This window comes from Engraulis encrasicolus, unplaced genomic scaffold (assembly GCF_034702125.1).
Source record: "Engraulis encrasicolus isolate BLACKSEA-1 unplaced genomic scaffold, IST_EnEncr_1.0 scaffold_47_np1212, whole genome shotgun sequence".
Lineage (NCBI taxonomy): Eukaryota > Metazoa > Chordata > Actinopteri > Clupeiformes > Engraulidae > Engraulis > Engraulis encrasicolus.
This window is the reverse complement of record NW_026945786.1, coordinates 179,447-199,446: the sequence shown is the minus strand read 5'-3', so window position 1 is coordinate 199,446 and position 20,000 is coordinate 179,447. Positions and strand designations below refer to the sequence as shown.

Here is a 20,000-nt window from a genome sequence, read left to right as displayed (position 1 = left end):
GATTTTTTGTTGTTTATTTCCAGAATTCATGCTGCCCATTCACTAATGTTACCTTTTTCATGAATACTTACTGTACCACCACCATCAAATTCTAAGTATTTACTATGACTGGAAAAATTACATACATGAAAAAAGGGGGATCTTCTCCATGGTCCACCATTTTGAATTTCAGAAAAAAGCCATTTTTAGCTGCAAAAATGACTGTACTTGGACCACACTAGAAAATATTTGTTTATTACTTAGTAAACTTTCATGTAAAGATCAAATTTGGCAATAGGCAGCCCAGTTTCAATGAGTAGCATAGTTGCAGTACCTTTTTTGACCATTTCCTGCACAGTCCCTTTAATTAATTAATTAATTTATTTATTCACTATTATTATTTTTTTTAAATAATAATAATTATACATTTTTTTAGGTTAAAATTACTAACTGTAGATAGTGTCAGGACAGCCCTGCCCTTTGTAATTCAATGGGATTCCATTATGTATGTATAGAATGAGTGTCACTGTATGCATGCGGTTGTAATATGGCAACAGATTCAAAGAAAGTATAACTTTATGTTTGGATTAAATGGCAAAAAATGAAAGTTTACTTATTCCAGATTGATGTTGAATTTTATTATGATGAAAATATGTCTTTAAGTTTGAAAACTAACTATGGGTTCCCATTTTGACTTGACCTTCACATTGTGGAGCATCCACATTAGATGGGTGGGCAAACAGGATTTCCTGATGAAATAATGTCATCAAACTGATAAATATTTCAAACTTAAAGTCCCCTTTTCACACACAATGGGTAAAATAATGGATGGTATGTCATTCTCTATTCAAAAAACTCAAAAACAAGAATCTGTTGCCATATGGCAACACCATGCATGTTTGCCTGGGTTATAATCGTCTGTACCCTCTTTGTGTCATGATTTTGAGCCATACTGTGACAACACACACACACACACACACACACACACACACACACACACACACACACACACACACACACACACACACACACACACACACACACACACACACACATACACACACACACACACACACACACACTTGTTTACTCAAACCCCCCCCCCCCCTCTCTCTCTGTCAAACACACACACACACACACACACACACACACACACACACACACACACACACACACACACACACACACACACACACACACACACACACACACACACACACACACACACACACACACACACACATAAAACCCTGATTGTGTCCTGCCTTTCCCTCCTCCAGATTCCTGTCACTTCACTTTGGATCCAAACACAGCAAACAATGTCCTCCATCTGTCTGAGGGGAACAGGAGGGCAGAGAGGAGCAATGAGGTCCAGCCATATCCTGACCATCCAGACAGGTTTGATTGTAGGAATCAGGTGCTGTGTAGAGAGGGTGTGTCTGCACGCTGCTACTGGGAGGTTGAGTGGAGTGGGGAGGTTTATATAGCAGTGTCATATAAAAGTATCAGCAGGAAAGGATCGGGTTATGAGTGTAGGTTTGGAGCTAATGAACAGTCCTGGATGCTGCGCCTCGACAGCTCCAGCTCCTCTTTCTATCACAATCATAACGACATCATTAAACTCCCTCTAGTGGCCAGCTCCAGAATAGGAGTGTATGTGGATCACAGGGCAGGAACACTGGCCTTCTACAGCATCAGGGGAGACACAATGACCCTCCTGCACAGAGTCCACACCACATTCACACACACACTCTACCCTGGACTTTATTTACATGGAGGCTCTTCAGTAAAGCTGCTGTGAGGCCCCTACAGGTAAATACTGCTCCTGTGGGTCTTTCAGTACTCACTCACTCACTCACTCACTCACTCACTCACTCACTCACTCACTCACTCACACACACACACACACACACACACACACACACACACACACACACACACACACACACACACACACACACACACACACACACACACACACACGCACACACAGTATTTACATGTCATTGCATCAGATCAGCTCATACACACTTACTCATACACACACACACCCATGTTGACACAATTATGCACAATACAACATGATTACTCTTAAGTCTTTTTTTGGCAACTGACAATATCTAATCCCCTTTAGCAGCGTAGTAGCTTCTAATGTGCTCTAGTTCCCCTTTAAAGGACCAGTTCAGTCAATTTCAACATGCAGTTGTAATGCTCACACTACCCTGGCCCTGGACTTGTCAGTACCTGAGGTTTTTTTTTCTTCTTCTTCAGCCTTTTCCGAGATCTTGGTCATTGTAATGGGGGCAGCGCTTTGTTTACATTTCAAAAAAACATTTTTATTTATTCCCAAAAACATCTCAAAGGTTATATAACATCAGCAGACAACTAGCAAACAGCGGTACCTTTTGGGAAAATATTTGGAGTAGGCCTATGTTATTTAAAAAAAAAATGTAAACAAACGCTGCCCCCATTAGAATAGCTCCTATATCAGAAAGGGTTTAGCCGAAAAATGTGGCATCACCGGGTACTGACAAGTCAAGGGTACCATGAGCAACACAACAGCATATTGAAATTGACTGAACTGGTCCTTTAATTGTGAAGAGTGACTTTAAAGGGTGGGGATGATGGGGTGCATGGCATTTTGCTTTTGTAACCGGTGTGTACATAATGACATCATTACTCCAAAAAAGTACCATTTCTGAAGAATTAATTTACCACCAGAGAGGCTCTATGGGTCCTGAGCTGGTGTTTAACTCAATGTGTCTCGTTTTGCTTTTGAAACTGATGTCAAATATTAATGTACATATTGAAATTGCTACTTAAATGTACCACTTGTGAAGAGTACATTTAAAGCTGGAGAGTCATTTTAATTGTGAAGAGTGAATTTAAAGTCAGTCTGTTGGCCATCACCATGACTGCAGTGCTTCACAGCAAACACAATAATCACGTGTTGGAATTTACATTTATGCCACATTAATATCAAAATGAACATTTGTGTAACATTAGGGCACTTGTGATTTTTGTTTGGTGTAGGGATCTTGAGATGTTCTTTTACTCAACGTGTCTCAATTATTAATGTACATGTGCATAATAAAGTAACTTCTACATAAATGTTCCACTTGTGAGGAGATTCTTTGCTTGCCCCTGCAGGAGAAGGACTCGAACCTGCGACCCTGTAACCTAAACTAAGCTCTCAACATGAATGTGTACAATGCCCATGGCCAAGGCATAAAAAACGCTTGCACATAATTGGATGCGCGCGCGCGCGCGCGCGCGCACACACACACACACACACACACACACACACACACACACACACACACACACACACACACACACACACAGAGCCACTGACAAAATAAGGAGGGCAGATCAGAATGTTCATTAGGCTTACTTCTCATTCCAACATTCTGCCCTCCTTTCTGTTATGCCTTGCCCCTTATTTAGGGACTGTTCGTAATTTACCGGGGGGGGGGGGGGGGCTGGTGCGTAGGGGGGGGAGGGCCATGATGAAAAAAATGAGGTGGAGGGGAGGGCCATGGCAAAAAAAATCGGAGTTAGGGGGAGGGCCATGGGGAAAAAAAACGAATTTATTCTATTTTATTTTCATTTATTTTTTTAAATAATAATAAAAAATGCTCTGAAACACATCGCTTTGCTATGCAAGGTCCCGGGTGCATAGGCCTACTTTAGCACTGAAGCATGTATCTGTAGTCAAAAAACTATCAGCGCTGACTCTCTTTCACTTGCTAGTGCTACGAAGGAACATGAGCATCATAGAAAATGCCCGTGAGCAAATATCAAACTAGCTGAGGTGTAATAGGCCTATGGGCTAAACACTTTGGGAAGTTTTGACAATGAATTGGATGGGCATTTCCAGAGGAATTTTGGAGAGGTGTTGTAGTCAACTGGTGGTCACAGCTTCTGGTAAGTCATGATTTTATTTATTGGCACCGCCGTGTGCTTTACATCTGTATTCAATGGTCGCATAGCACCGCCGAGAGAGACGTTTGTTTTGTTCAGCTTGTGGTGTCAAGGTAGTAATAAAAGTGTTTTAGTAAAAAAAGTTTTAACAGCGATATGTTGGCTTGGGCATGCATCAACATACACGGTCTTAAACCCATTGGAGGAGCTAACTTGTTGTGAGGAGAAGTGTCATCACTGTGATCAAAAACGGACCAACTAAGCAAGGAATTAGGTGAATTTAAAGTGCGACGGAGGAAGGGAATGTCACCAAAATTGTGCATCGTGTCAGGTAAGAAGTGACTTGAGTTTCTTGCGGTGGAGATTGGATTCGTAGTAGCACATTGGTAGGCTAGGTCTTGCCTATTGCTGGTGAAGTCTATCTTAGCCTCGGAGTTGGCTATGGGGTGAATCTTTAGCACAGCCGATGGTGTGCGTGGCTTGTCTATCATAGGCCTATAACTGTTACCAAAGTTGACCGCGGTGTGAAATGGCTGTGCTATTGTTAGATGTTTTGGACTTTTGTAGTGGTGGCGATTTGTTCCTTTTGCCTCTTGCTGCTGATTTGACCACCGTTTAGCGGCACCTTTTAGTGCGTCTTGAATGGCTAACGCCAAATGCAAACTAGGCTTTCACACTCTCCCTGTATCAATAGCCAGCAATGGCACCACCTGCTTTGGCGCTTAACCTAGGCTACTTCTCTCGCCGATCACAGCACAAACTCTTTGGCCGTCAGAGTGTAATCACATTCGGGAAGCAGTAGGCCTATCTATGCCTGTCTGTGTGTGCGTGCGTGCTTTTGTGCGCGGGCGGGGAGACAAGGCAGGGGTCCTGATCGTATGCATCTTGATACACAGTCGCAATTGCAAGAAAATCTAAATTGTTTGAAAGCCCGGTCACCTCTCACAAGTGCATCGCATAGCCTAGTCATGCATTTCTACTAATTTCACACATTGTAGAGACTGCCCATGGAGAAGAGAGAAACTGTCACGGCAGCGCGATTTGCTCTTGAACACGCCGTTGTCGTGCCAAAAAGTGAGTGCCTGCCAGAACACGAGTGCCCTCATTGAAACCAATGACATTTTTTGAGAGAAAATTATACAAATTTTTGCAGAATGAATTACATAATTTATGAACTAAAATATGCTTATGAAACATTACTCGTCCTCCACTTAATATGAGCTATTTGAATGAAACTGTAACATTTGTTATGACAATTCTTCGATTCTTTTATGGAAATAATACTGAAATTGTAACCAGTTCTTTGTAATACTTCCAGAAGGAATGTAGATTCTTTATTGATAGGCTTTCCATCTTAAATTGTGTCGGATTTATCTGCAAAAATGGGTAACAAATGTCTGAAAAATTGGTCATTGGTTTCCATTGGTTTCAATGAGGGCACTCGTATTCTGGCAGGCACTCACTTTTCGGCACGACACCGTCACCTCCACATTAGGTGCGCGTTTCCCTTCCACAAGAAGAACTTAATAATTTTGAAGTGAAATGTTAAACAAAAAAAGGTAAAATCTAGTCATCCTTGGTTAGGCTACATAAAACATGAAGAAGTTAGTAAGATGGGATTCGCCATTCTTCATCTTAAAATTGATTAGAATGCAGGAAATTGCATCTAAAAAAAACTTTTTTTTTTGGGAGAGGACTCCCAGACCCTCCGCTGACCACAGCACCCCCTGGTCAAAATGAGTCCCCGCGTCCCTGCAATGTGTCTTGGTGACAGTGGAGTTAAAAGGCATCCCATGCAGCCGCAGTGGTAGATTCTAGCGGCTTCTCATAGGTATCCACTGATATCGATAGCACATAATAGTGCAGACAACCGCCCTTGATGTAGGCTACTCTGACTTTTGTCATGATGGTTGTTCATCTACCAATTTTACATATTACATGTTTGTACCTGTAGGGGGAGGGCCATGGGAAAACAAAATTGAAGTGGGGGGAGGGCCATGGGGAAAAAATTGAGGTGGAGGGGGGGGGCATGATTTTTTTTTTTGACCGGACTTCCAGCGCACCAGCCCTCCCCCCCGGTAAATAACGTACAGTCCCTTACTTCACTTGAAAACCTGCTGCTACTAAGTATTGTAGCCTACCCCAAACACAATATCGTTGCCTTTTGACAATGACAATAAACTCTTGAATCACTGACAAAACTGTTGTAATGAGAAGTATTCATTGCATTATATTACATTACACAACATTTAGCAGACGCCTTTGACCAAAGTGACTTACAATGAGATAAAAAATCACTGCATTGTATTAATTCATTAATATATTCTGTTCATTTCTGTTATGCCATTTCAGATGTTATTCTTTCCTTTTTATCACCCTGAGGGGTTTGGACAGATGAATGCTGCCATATAATACACGTTGCACACTGCCATTACTACTTATGACCAGCAGATGGCAGCAGCACTCTATGAATGCCGACGCCACATCATCCAGGAAGTTTTGAGTACAAGCAAACGAAACTTAAAAGTGAAGTGTTCCCCGTAGGACGTTTGTGGTAGCTTCATAGGAAAATGTCTGAGGCGATGGCAGGTAACAAGGACATATTCGAGTGCCCTATTTGTGTGGATCTTCTGAATGATCCCGTCACTCTAACCTGTGGACACAGTTACTGTTTGCGTTGTATTGAGGACTGCTGGAACGAGGAAGATGTGAAGGGCGTTTACAGCTGTCCCCAGTGCAGAAAGACTTTCACTCAAAGACCCGAGTTAAACAAGAATATTATTATGGCTGATGTTGTGGATCAAATGAGGAAGAGCAGAATACAAACTGAAGCTCCTGTTGAATGTGCTGCTGGACCTGGGGATGTGGCCTGCGACGTCTGCAACAGCAGAAAACTCAAAGCAGTCAAGTCCTGTCTGGAGTGTCTGATGTCTTTCTGTGACACTCATTTAAAAACTCACGATGAACTTCACGGTACAAATCACAACAAGATCGATGCCACGGGCCAGCTACAGGAGAGGATCTGCCCCCGTCATAAGAAGGTTTTTGAAATATTCTGTCGCACTGATCAGAGTTGTATCTGCTATCTGTGTACGATGGACGATCATAAATCACACGACACGACCATGGCTACGGCTGAGTGGAGTCATAAAAAGGTAAGACGAAACGTGTAGGTGCGCAAACACACACACACACACACACACACACACACACACACACACACACACACACACACACACACACACACACACACACACACACACACACACACACACACACACACACGCGCGTACACCTCTTTGGGATTTCATTTTTTCATGGGCTATCCAGTTGTAGCCTAGTTCTAGACCTACTACACAAACAAACGCCGAACCTGTTTAACTCTTGTAGGCTACATAAGGGCTGGATCTCAAATGGCGCACTTGTGCACTTTCTACTATTACGGCACACGCACTGAAACATGGACACCAAAGTGCACAAGTGTGCCATTTGAGATTCAGCCATGGTGTCTGGGTCTTTTGGACCTATTCTCTCTCTTTTTTTTTTTTGCTTCGCAAAAATAGCCACCAGCCTTGGCTCCTTTTCAATGAGGAACATGGATATGGAAAAAGGGGGTGTTCCTGGGTATTTTGGACCTGTTGCATATGATATGAGGCTAGCCTATCAATACTGATACAATGCTACTGAGCAGAGCAGATGCAGAGTAGCCTAGGCCAGTGGTTCCCAACCTATGGGTCGCCAAAGATCCATAGTGGGTCGCGAAGAACTCTTGATGTGAGGGGGTTTGATTTTGATACCATAGGCCTATATAGCCCATGTTGAATAAATGACAAAGCATTTAAACTAATATAGAAGCAACAAAATGTAAGTGCTACATTTAGTTCTCTATTTGACCGAAGACAAATTGTGGAATAAAATGATAGTTAAAATGAGTTTTCGCAGGACACAGAGTATCATGTGACTCCTTGTCGTGCGGGCGCTCGTGCAGTTGGGTCATCAAAGCTTACAATGGTAAAAAATGTGGGACCCTGAAGAAAAAGGTTGGGAACCACTGGCATAGACACAGGGTGAAATACTATGTGGAAAAAGGAGTGCAGCTAGATTTGATCCTCCAGTTGTGCATCAATGTTGTGCAACCTTGCACGAGAAGAGCACTTGTGGGTCAATCCGAGAGCTTGAATTGAGATAATGAATCAAATTTCTTCACTGTCTCCTTATGTCTCTCTGTATCTCTCAACCTCACAGATATACATGTAGGCTACAGAAATATCCAACCAAGATGAAGGGAACATGAGATTGAACAGGAGCTATGATTTTTTTCTTTTCTAATTTTTTTCTTTCTTTTTTTAATGAATTTTCTATTAGCCCGGGCAGGGACGGTTTGTAACTTCATGGGCCCCTGAGCCATACAACAAGAAAGGCCCCTTCTCCATGGGCCCCTGAGCCATACAACAAGAAAGGCCCCTTCTCCATGGAATGGCGAGCTTCCTAAAGAGTTGGGTGTTAAGTGAATGTATGTATATTAAAAAGCCTTTATTGATGGGGCTTTGGGGGCTTACTCCTCATGAAAATTTTTACTTCATTAGTTAAAATATCTAGCCAGGCTGTGCCCTCCTAGTGACGCAACACCTTCAGCCTTGCTACTAGTCAGTTCAAGAACAAATGAAGAGTTCAGATGCAAAACCCCCTAACTCCATTTCTGAAGACCTGCACTTCTATATTTTTAGAGAACCCCGTTGTTGGTTTGTTTTACATTCATGTACTTGATAATACATATAAATAGTTATATTACATAATTAAAATAAAAAATATGCAGTTTTGTTAGCTTTGTATTAAATAACAATGAAATAAGATTATTTTCTGAAAAGGCACTTAGGGGGTTTTGCATCTGAACTCTTCAAATGCAGGTTCTTTCTGAGTTCCCGAAAAATTGGGAACTCCTCCCACTTTGTCAGGAATCAAACAACCATTAGCAAACCAATGGATGCGGGTCAACCATGTCGTTTGGGAAATGTCAGTTGTTATGTTCTTGGTCAGACCAAGTCTCGAAGATATTTGAATGTCGATGGTTATCGGGCTAAAAAATATAGACCTGAAGTGGGGATATTTTGTAGCGTGGAAGATTGGTGTCAAGTTGTCGGTTTTGTTTTGGTTTTTGTTTGTTTTTTCAGTTTTGTCTGGTTAAAGTTCTGTGCATTATTTTTCCCCAACTTGAAAAGAATGTCACTGATGGAGTTTGAAGACTGGAATTCACTCAAGGATTTTGGACAGGACAACTTTGATCCGTTTTGGTTTCTCCTTTTTTTTTCTTTTTATTCAGAATTAAGAGCACATCCAAGCATAGCAATGGTTGTTAGCACCAGGAAACAAAGCAGTTTTTGTCCTCTTTGTCCACCTAGGTAAAAAACCTAAGTTGAACATAAAAATAAACAGGAACAGTAGTTAGTGACCACTTAAATGTGCAAAAGGCCCTTTTAGGCCCCCCTTGGCTCTTGGGCCCATCGGCTTGGGCTGCGGTTGGCCCGTGCAATCAAGGTGGAGTGCAGTCCCAACCTTTTTCTTCAGGGTCCCACATTTTTTACCATTGTAAGCTTTGATGACCCAACCGCGCGAGCGCTCACACGACAAGGAGTCACATGATACTCTGTGTCCTGCGAAAACTCATTTTAGCTATCATTTTCTTTCACAATTTGTCTTCGGTCAAATAGAGAGCTGAATGTAGCATTTACATTTTGTTGCTTCTATATTAGTTTAAATGCTTTGTCATTTATTCAACATGGGCTATATAGGCCTATGGTATCAAAATCAAACCCCCTCACATCAAGAGTTCTTCGCGACCCACTGTGGATCTTTGGCGACCCATAGGTTGGGAACCACTGGTGTAGTGGAAGTGCGCACATCCAACAGGAAAGCATCAGCAGGTGCTAAATCAAAATTGGCGTATGCAAAGGTTAAAAGCACTTTGCCTGCTACCCTCTTACATTGGTGTTAATGGATAGGCTACTGTAACATCTCACACCAGATAAAACTGAAAGGTGTGTGAGTCACTATATACACAGTACACACACTAATTCACAGCCACTGAGATCCAGGTTTACCAAACCAAACCTGACTTACCAAACCAGGCTTACTAAACCAAACCTGACACCATAGAGTCCGCGTCGTTGCAGAGAGATTCAATGTACTCACACAACAGGGTAACGGTTGCGTGCAAAACATTTATGCTGAATAAATTTTACCCTTTCAGTTGTACTTCATCTGTCCTTGTAGAACATCTAAGCATATATCAGATTAGAGATTTCAATTCAACATCTTTTAACAAGTTCATCATATTATTTGTTGATATTCGATAACACATTAATACAATTTAGTAAATAATAATAATAATAATTAAAAATACATTTGTTTTGTTCATCATTAGTTAATTACTAAATCTTTATAATGCTTTTTATGCATTCCTTATTATAAAATGTTACCGAGATGTCAATTCAAAATCTTTTTTTTTTTAAGTTTATTGTCAGCAGATTACTACACTTTCATTCACAGCTAGATGTTCCAAGCAAAGTGTTTCTCATCATACTTATTTGCTGCTTTGATTCCTGATGTTCCAGGAGGGGTTGGGGCAGAGCCAGAGGAGATGCCAGCAGATAATCCAGTTGAAGGAGAAGGAGCTGCAGGAGCTGAGGAAGGCTGTGGAGACTCTCAAGGTGAGAACTGACCAGAGGAGAAGACAATCTGCAGCAGGTTTCTGGTTATGCAGTGAAATAGTAGTTGTGATGAGCTGTTTGCTAAAATCTCTAAGGCTACAATCTATGCGTTTGACACTTAAGTCCGATTTAACTCACTTTAAATCTGATTAAAACTTAATTCCACTCTAAAAATATCATGTAAACACTTACCGAACAGGATTTAAGTTTATTCCGATTTCAATCTGCAGCAGGTTTCTGGTTATGCAGTGTAAGGCTAGTTGCACACTACTGTAGAGTGTGGCGTGACGATAGTGAGAAGACGGCGGTCTTTCTGATGAGTCTCGGGCAGTGTGATACGATACGATACGATATGATACGATTAGACTTTATTGTCAGTTTTCACTGAAATTCATTTTGCACCCCTGAGCAACTCTCGCTTAAGACAGGACATCACATCACAAGACTATTGCACAGCGGACAAAAGACAAAACAAATCAAAGGACAGAGGACACAGGCCTATAGGCAAGGCAAGGCAAGTTTATTTGTACAGCGCATTTCATACACAGGTGCAACTCAGTGTGCTTCACAAGATGCAAAAAACAAAGGAAACATGGAAGAAAGAAGGAATTAAATTAGAGTCAAAGAACATTTGAAACATTAAGATAAAACATAAGGTAAAATGATAATGATAAAATAAAAAATAAATATATACAATCATACATACATTAAATACAGCCCACATAACTTGAAGATCCTACCAACATGGAGTGATGACTATGCAGTCTTATGACTGATTTAACTAAAGAATTGATTGATGTAAGTTATGTGGCATGTTTAACTCTGTTGCAGTTGAAACGGGAACTCTGAAACGCCTACTTGAGTACAGTGTGTGTGATGTCAGTAGAGATGCAAGTGGCCAGTCGGAGCATGCTTTTGTTATGAGCTTCCTGGAATAGGTTTGCTATGGGCAGCCCAATGATCTTAGAGCAGATTTTAATTTGCCGTTGGAGTTTTGCTTTATCTTTTACAGAGAGGCTATTATACCAAGCTGTACTGCAGTAAAGCATAACACTCTGGATCACAGATGATTTGGGAACTAGCAGCAAAGGATCTTAATCTTCGCAGGAAGTACAGTACGTATGTTAGTGGTGTGGATCGGCACTGCCCTCACGATCCGATTCGATCACGATTCGGGAGGTAGTAGATCCGATTCGATTCGATTCTATTAGATCCAATCCGATTCGATTCAATTCTACAATGCATTGCAATGCATTACATTTCTACTGAACGCAAAGCAAATGTTCAGCCATGATGAGGAATTACAAGTAGTCAGATACTGAGCAACAATTTATTGGCTGTTTTCTGTATCAGTCTTTATCAGTCTTGCAATGTTTTGAAGTGTTTTTATCTAATTTAACATTCATTTGCTCCCAAAATATCCATGGAAGTAATTGAAACTTAAAAAAATTGCCGGATTGATTCTGGAACTTGCCGGATCTGGATCTGGATCGTCCATGCCCCGGATCGATTCGGATCGCCGAATCGATCATTGTTGACACCACTAGTATATGCGTTGCTGTATTTTTTTTACACTTGAAGTCAATGTGGTCAGTGGCCAGTGGCCAGTCCTGTTCATTTTGCCGTTCATTTCGATAGGACACCGGCGGCAAAATTCCGCTCAAATTGGGATTTTCCAAATGCAGTGCACGGTCTCCCATACCACTACCACCTGACTACCCCCGTTTTGGTGTGGAAGGACAGATCTGTTTCCATGTGTTTTCGCTGCCGCCGGTGAAAATTGCTTTCATCCCGCCGACAGCGTCCATTCTGGTGTGAAAAGGCCCTAATGACCTGTGTGTGTGTGTGTGTGTGTGTGTGTGTGTGTGTGTGTGTGTGTGTGTGTGTGTGTGTGTGCGTGTGCGTGTGCGTGTGCGTGTGTGTGTGTACGTGTACGTGTGTCCTATCAGTCTGATGCACAGGCCACAGTGGAGGAGAGTGAGAGGTTGTTAACTGAGATGGTCCACTCCGTTCAGAGAAGGTGCTCTGAGGTGACAGAGCTGATCAGAGCTCAGGAGAAGGCTGAGGTGAGTCGTGCTGAAGGACTCCTGAAGCGACTGGAGCAGGAGATTGCTGAGCTGAAGAGGACAGATGCTGAGATGAAGCTGCTTTCACAGACACAAGATCCCATCCACTTCCTCAAGGTAGACATCTTCATAGTTTTAAAATATACATATAGGCCTATATTAATGCAATGAGTTCATGTTTCGAACGTGTTTTTAATTTGAAATTAAATAGAACATGTTTTGGTGATGGGAAATAGTCGCATAATAATTGATAAATCGAAAATGAAACTTAAATATCCCCAAATCATTTAACTATGAGCATTCTAAATTACAAATTGAAATGTAGGTGATAAGTTCACAAAGCCGTATTACAACACTCTTGAGAGGGATGGGAAATGATACTGACACACTTGTCTTCCACCAATGGTCTCTGTGCAGAACATGGTGTCCATGGCTGGTGATCCATGCAGTGATGTGACCAGAAGGACCTTCAGCCAAAGCCACTTTTTTGAGCCCCTGAAGGAATCTGTGTCTGCAATGAAGATGCAGCTGGAGGAGAAATTAGATTCAATCTTCAAGCAGGAAATAGTCAAGATATCTGCAGCAGGTTGGTTAAACATAGAATTGGCAAACACATCTTTCAACCAGTTATTTAAATAGTTGTGCAATACTCATAACAATCAACATTCTTCTTCTTTATCTCAAAACAGCAAATAAGGCACAGATCATAACAAGTAAGTCTTCACACACCCACATGCACACACACTCACACCCAAACACACACACCCACACATGCACGCACACACACCATCCTGTGTGGGAGAGGGGTGGTGGTATGGCTGATGTGATGTGATGTGATGTGATGTGATGTGATGCGATGTGATGTGATGTGATGTGATGTGATGTGACGTGACGTGACGTGACGTGATGTGATGTGATGTGATGTGACGTGACGTGACGTGACGTGTCGTGATGATGTGTGGTGCAAGGTTCCCCCCTTCTGGTTTTGAAATGTATCGTATTTGTTTTTTCTCTGTGATGCGAGGTTCCCCCCTTCTGGTTTTGAAATGTATCGTATTTGTTTTTTCTCTGTGGTGCGAGGTTCCCTCCTTCTGGTTTTGAAATGTATCTTTTTCGTTTTTTCTCTGTGATGTGAGATTTCTCCCTTCTGGTTTTGAAATGTATCATTTTTTTTTTTTGACAAACTTCCCCCTGGTGGTGTGTGCATACAACACCTCAATGCTAAACCACTTTTTTCATTCATTTCGATTGGACCACTGTGAAACAGAACAGTAGTTTGTTTCAGTCAGTACAGAAACTTGAATCTGTCTCTCTGTGTTGGTCTGCAGATACTGATCCTGAACTCCCAGTCAGAGGAACACACAGTAAGGAGGGCCTGCCACCAGCTAGTAAGTCATTACTGTATCAGTATATTGTGTAGTGGAGGAATAGTGGGGGTGGAGGGTCTCCTGCCACCACACAGTAAGTCAATACTGAGGACCTCTAATAGCCTCCACAGCCTTTAATTCAAACAGATTGGGCCGTCTGCGGGTAAAAACGGGAAAAATTGGCCATTTGGCGTTTTTTTTTTTCAGCAGTTTTGTGCCCATAGAAACCAATGCAATTTGTTGAAATTGGGCGGAATTTAGCACATTATGGTGGTTTTTGAGAACCTTTTTGGCGGGATTTGATCAGACAAATCTGGCAACACTGATGACATGATGCCAACACGGTCATTGGATATGAGAGGCATGTGGGTTAATACAGTGCTGTGCGGAAGTGTTTGCCCCCTTACTTATTTCTTAGCTTTTATTGCGTCTTTGTCACTGAAGGGTAGGTAGAGAACTCTCAATTCAACACAAAACATGTTTTGATAATAATAATAATAATAATAATAATAATGATACTTTCGTTTTATATAGCGCCTTTCAAAACACCCCCAAGTTCGCTTAAATCTTTGGCGTTTTAATTTACTGAAGGGAAAAAAGCTACCTTAACCACAATACATGACCCATGTGAAAAAATAATTGCCCCCTCAAGCCGAATCATCGAGCAGCAGCAGAAAACTGGTATGTTGTCCTGGGCCCTGGGAGATAGGGGGCCTAGTTGCGTCCCCATTACATTATACAGTGAGCCCGTTTATATGCGCATCAATAAACTGTTTATGATCAGGTTTTTGGAGTTACCGGTTTATTCGAGCGCTCATGTAAACTGAATAAACATTCATAATCGGTTATCGGTTTATGGGAAATCCGATTTGCACATTTAGTTTTTTGGCTAATAAACGGATTTCTGAAGATATGTATCCAGCATAATCGGGTTATTATCAGGTTATTGACATTCTAGAAGGATAAGTAGCCAATCTCAAGCCTTAAATTCTAGCTTTGTGTCACACACGTTAGTGGAACACAGGCAACCGACAGACTGCATAAAAACAGCAATAAACCGTTTACTCCAATAACCTGATTATTGCGGCCATATAAACGGGCTCACTGATGTGTTTGGTAGGGGTCCTTACAGATGACTTTCTCCTGGGCCCAGCAAACGTTATCAGCGGCCCCGACACGGCAGTAATCAATCCAGAATCCTCAAAGGGATCTACAGAGTGCACCCTCATCTCTACCCCATCTTTACCAGGAGATGCTGCCCTGATATCTTTACCCCATCTTTACCAGGAGATGCTGCCCTGATATCTTTACCTGTCTGTTTCACAGGAGATGCTGCCCTGATGTCTTTACCTGTCTGTTTCACAGGAGATGCTGCCCTGATGTCTTTACCTGTCTGTTTCACAGGAGATGCTGCCCTGATGTTTTTACCTGTTTCACAGGAGATGTTGCCCTGATGTCTTTACCTGTCTCTTTCACAGGAGATGTTGCCCTAACGATGGACATGGAGATGAAGATGAAGATTGTGTGTCTGTCTGTGTTTGTGTGTGTGTGTGCGTGCGTGGTGTCACTCTGTCATATGATCTCCACCGCTGAACCAGTGACTAGAGAGGACTTCCTTAAGTGTGAGTCGGAAACACACACACACACACACGCACACGCACACGCACACACACACACACACATGCACACACGCACACACACACACCTGGATAAAGATATACACAGCACCTTCTTCTCCATCCATTCCTTCTTCCACACACACTCTCTCTCTGTCTCTCTCTCTCACACTCTCTCTCTCTCTCTCACTCACACTCACACTCACTCACACACAAAAGATCAAAATATTTTGGAATAGGCTATTGACAGGCTTGCAGATTTTAAAAGACTTACACACTTACTTTGTCAGCCATATCAAAGGTCTTTTCCACTACATTTACGATGGCAGTCACAACGGGTACTGGCTTGATGTTTTCAGGTGCGCGCAGGTAACCCTGAAGCGCTCCACCGTGGCACACACACACACACACACACACACACACACACACACACACACACACACACACACACACACCCCCCCCCCACACACACACACACATACAAATAACGTTTGTATCCTGTTTTCTTCTCCTCCAGATTCCTGTCACTTCACTCTGGATCCAAACACACCACACGAATACCTCCATCTGTCTGAGGGGAACAGGAGGGTGGACAGAAGAGATGTGGCCCAGTCATATCCTGATCATCCAGACAGATTTGATTGGTGGAAGCAGGTGCTGTGTAGAGAGGGTGTGTCTGCACGCTGCTACTGGGAGGTTGAGTATACTAATGGAGTGGTTTATCTAGCAGTGTCATATAAAAGCATCAGCAGGAAAGGAGCGGGTGCAAGCTTTGGAGGTAATGATCAGTCCTGGATGCTCCGCCTCGACAGCTACAGCTCCTCTTTCCATCACAATAAGAAAGAGACTAAACTCCCTCTAGTGGCCAGCTCCAGAATAGGAGTGTATGTGGATCACAGGGCAGGAACTCTGGCTTTCTACAGCATCACCGGCACAATGACCCTCCTACACAGAGTCCACACCACATTCACACAAACACTCTACCCTGGGTTTAGATTATTGAGTGGATCATCATTGAAGCTGTTGTGAGGCTTCTACGGGTTAATGCCGCTCCTGCTGGTCATTCAGCAGACACAAACGTGCGCGCGCGCACACACACACACACACACACACACACACACACTGTAGAAACACATCACTAACACACATCAGATCTATTCACACACACTAACTCCATCATACACACACTACCCATGTTGTTGATGTTGACCCCCCCATGCACACACACTGTCATTGACAGTTTAATTGCATGCTGTGAGATGGTTGCAATTCTTTCTCATGTCTTTGGAAGTACTATGTATTACATCTATCTATTCATGATTACAGTGTAGTTATACAAGTTGAGTTGCATCACACACCAATGATGATATTACACTGTAGCACACTGATATTACACCAACACACACACACACACACACACACACACACACACACACACACACACACACACACACACACACACACACACACACACACACACACACACACACACACACACACACACACTCACTACAGTTTAATTGCATGCTTGGAGATAGCTGCAATTCTTTCTCATCTCTTTGTTAGTACTATCTGTTCCTATATTCATGACAACTGTGTATATGCCTAATACAAGTTGAGTTTATTTACACTACAATGATAATATGACAGTTATTTTCCTTCTACATTTATGCCAATTTGAACTTATTTCTGCTTTGGTATGGTCGTGGTACTGCTGTTTCACATTTGGAATTGGTAGCAAACATTAATGAACACAATAATATGATCATTCAATTTTTTTGGCAACTGACAATATCTAACCCCCTTTAGCAGTGTAGTTTAGCTTCTAATGTGCTCTAATTCCCCTTTAATTGTGAAGAGTGCATTTGAAGGATATGGATATTCGGGTGCCGTTTTGCTTTTATAACCGATGCCAAGTAGCCTACCGGTATTATTGTAACCTACATCGATTATTGCTCCAACATTTTTTTAAAAGAATAATTGTTTTCATTGTGAATTTAAGAGTGCATGTAAAGTCAGTCTGTTGGTCATTGTGATTACAGTACACAGTACTTCACAGCGCACATGATAATCATTTACATGTACAGAACAGGCCAAAAGTATGGACTCACCTTCTCATTAATGCATTCTCTTAATTTTCGTGGATTTTCATTGTGTATTTTCATGCAGGGCATCAAAACTGTGCATGAACACATTGAGAATTATGTACTTACCAAAAAATATCATTCTAGCTGTTGTCTAACTGCAATGACGGCTGTCTATCCACCTGACGTCGACACGGCACAACTGATGGCCCCATACATTTTATTAAGCTTATTTTTGTCTATTTTCAAATAAAAATGCCCAGACAGTCATGTCAATCCTAATTGAACATTAAAGTCCTCCAATAACTCACTAGAATTGTAGAACTGGAATTTTGAGACCTAAAACCTAGTTTTAAACACTTGCCAATACAAGCATTTTACAGACATTTTCTTGATATGATATTGAGTCACAGCCAGTTACTTGGAGAGGTCAAAACTGTGTTGGAGGGAATCTGTGGCAGGGTTTTTCACTTTTACTTTTACTTTTAGTATCACTGTTTCACCTAGATAACCAGCTATGCTGACCAAGTGACCTATTATCAGATCAAGAAAATCTGCCTTGTATTGCTTGTATAAATTAAAATGGACTTGAATCACTGGGTATTTTTACTAGAAAATAAACAGAAAAATAAGCTTGTTGAAACATGTGGGGCCCTCAGTTTTGCTGTGTTGACGTCACTGTTTGATATTTTTTAAATAATAGTTTTTATTTTTTATATATTTTCATTGTTTTGTTAAGCAAAAAAATTATACATGTGTTCATGCATAGAAATAATGCCCTCTCTGAAAATGTATTATGTTCTTTAAAAAGCCACAAAAATAAAGAGAATTAATTAAATGAGAAGGTGAGTCCATACTTTTGGCCTGTACTGTATTGGAGAGCACATGTATGCAACATAAATATCAGAATGGAGATTTATGTGACATTAGTGCACTTGTGATTTTTGTTTGGTGTAGAGGTCTTGGGGTGATGTTTTACTCAATGTGTCCCAATGATTAATGTACATGTGCATAATAAAGTAACTTCTGCATAAATGTTCCACTTGTGAGGAGATTATTTGCTTGCCCCTGCAGGAGAAGGAGGACTCGAACCTGCGACCCTGTAACCTAAACTAAGGTCTTGTAGAGAGTTACTTGTACACAATTCCTGGTGCTGAACAAAAAAAAAATACGTATTTGTGAAAAAAAGGTTTGCACACTGGATTTTTTTCTTCAAGTTATTTTTTATTTTATTCATTCGTTGGCAAGCATGATGATGTTTCGACATCTCGGTCTTCCTCAGATTCACTGACAAACACAGGCTTGACACATTGTCTACAGCCAGATGAAATGTAGATAATGTGTCAAGCCTGTGTTTGTCAGTGAATCTGAGGAGGACCGAGAGGTCGAAACGTCATCATGCTAAACTAAACTCTTGCCATGAATGTGTACAATGCCCATGGCCAATGCGTAGCTCTCCAAGGATCTGGTTTTATCTGAAACCCTTGCACGTGATTGGACACACACACACACACACCTACAACACTGTATGTAGTTGAAGTGCTATTCATGTGCCTGTTGTTACATTACCTGTCCACTAGAGGTCCTCTCTGGGGTATGAGTACTCTCTCTCTCTCTAATTAAACACAAAAGTGAAGGTTTATGGTAGAAGAGGAAAAAACACTTTATTGGGAACTGCTGACTCCTCCCTTAAATATTCTATCTGAATATTCTAATTAGTATCAACAGACCCATTCGTGTGCATTAATTGGTTGAAAGAATGGGAAAGGGAATGCGGGAAGGGGGACGCAGGAATACATTTCATGATGCGAGGTGAAGGCACTGTTTTGGAGGTAGCCAATTTAAAAGGAAAAAAGCTGCGCTCAATAGCCTAACAAAATTACTTTGGCATGTATAAAATCAGGCATTGGTAATACTTAATGTGAGGCCTGCAGAAAAAACTGTCATGTTATACTGCAGTACAATGCAGGTTTCCCCCCCAATTGATATGTACAAGGCATTACATCAAAACACATTGCGATGACGCAGTCGCCAAGGCTGCCGAGAACGTTTATGTCGGGTATAAATAGGCCTATGAAAGATGACGCATGCACACATACGCCACATGTATGAATAACCTGCAGCCAATACTCAGTTAGAAATGCACCTGTTAATTGATGGACTGATTTTGTAATAGCCTTATTAAAAGAGAAAGACAAGCACTGCGGTGAGGACGTTCCCAACAAATGCGAGAAGACACATCGCAGATGCCGTAGTC

General features: G+C 41.6%; 1 protein-coding gene across 1 annotated transcript in view; it reads left to right on the top strand.

Moving 5' to 3' along the window:
• The window catches only part of LOC134444234 (E3 ubiquitin-protein ligase TRIM47-like), a 46,798-nt gene that overhangs the window by 14,845 nt on the left and 11,953 nt on the right, over nucleotides 1–20,000 (top strand). Inside the window, exons 4-5 of the mRNA XM_063193599.1 lie at nucleotides 13,094–13,262; nucleotides 13,366–13,389. Of these exons, the coding sequence (XP_063049669.1) occupies nucleotides 13,094–13,262; nucleotides 13,366–13,389 (193 nt within the window). The remainder of the gene's footprint in view (nucleotides 1–13,093; nucleotides 13,263–13,365; nucleotides 13,390–20,000) is intronic.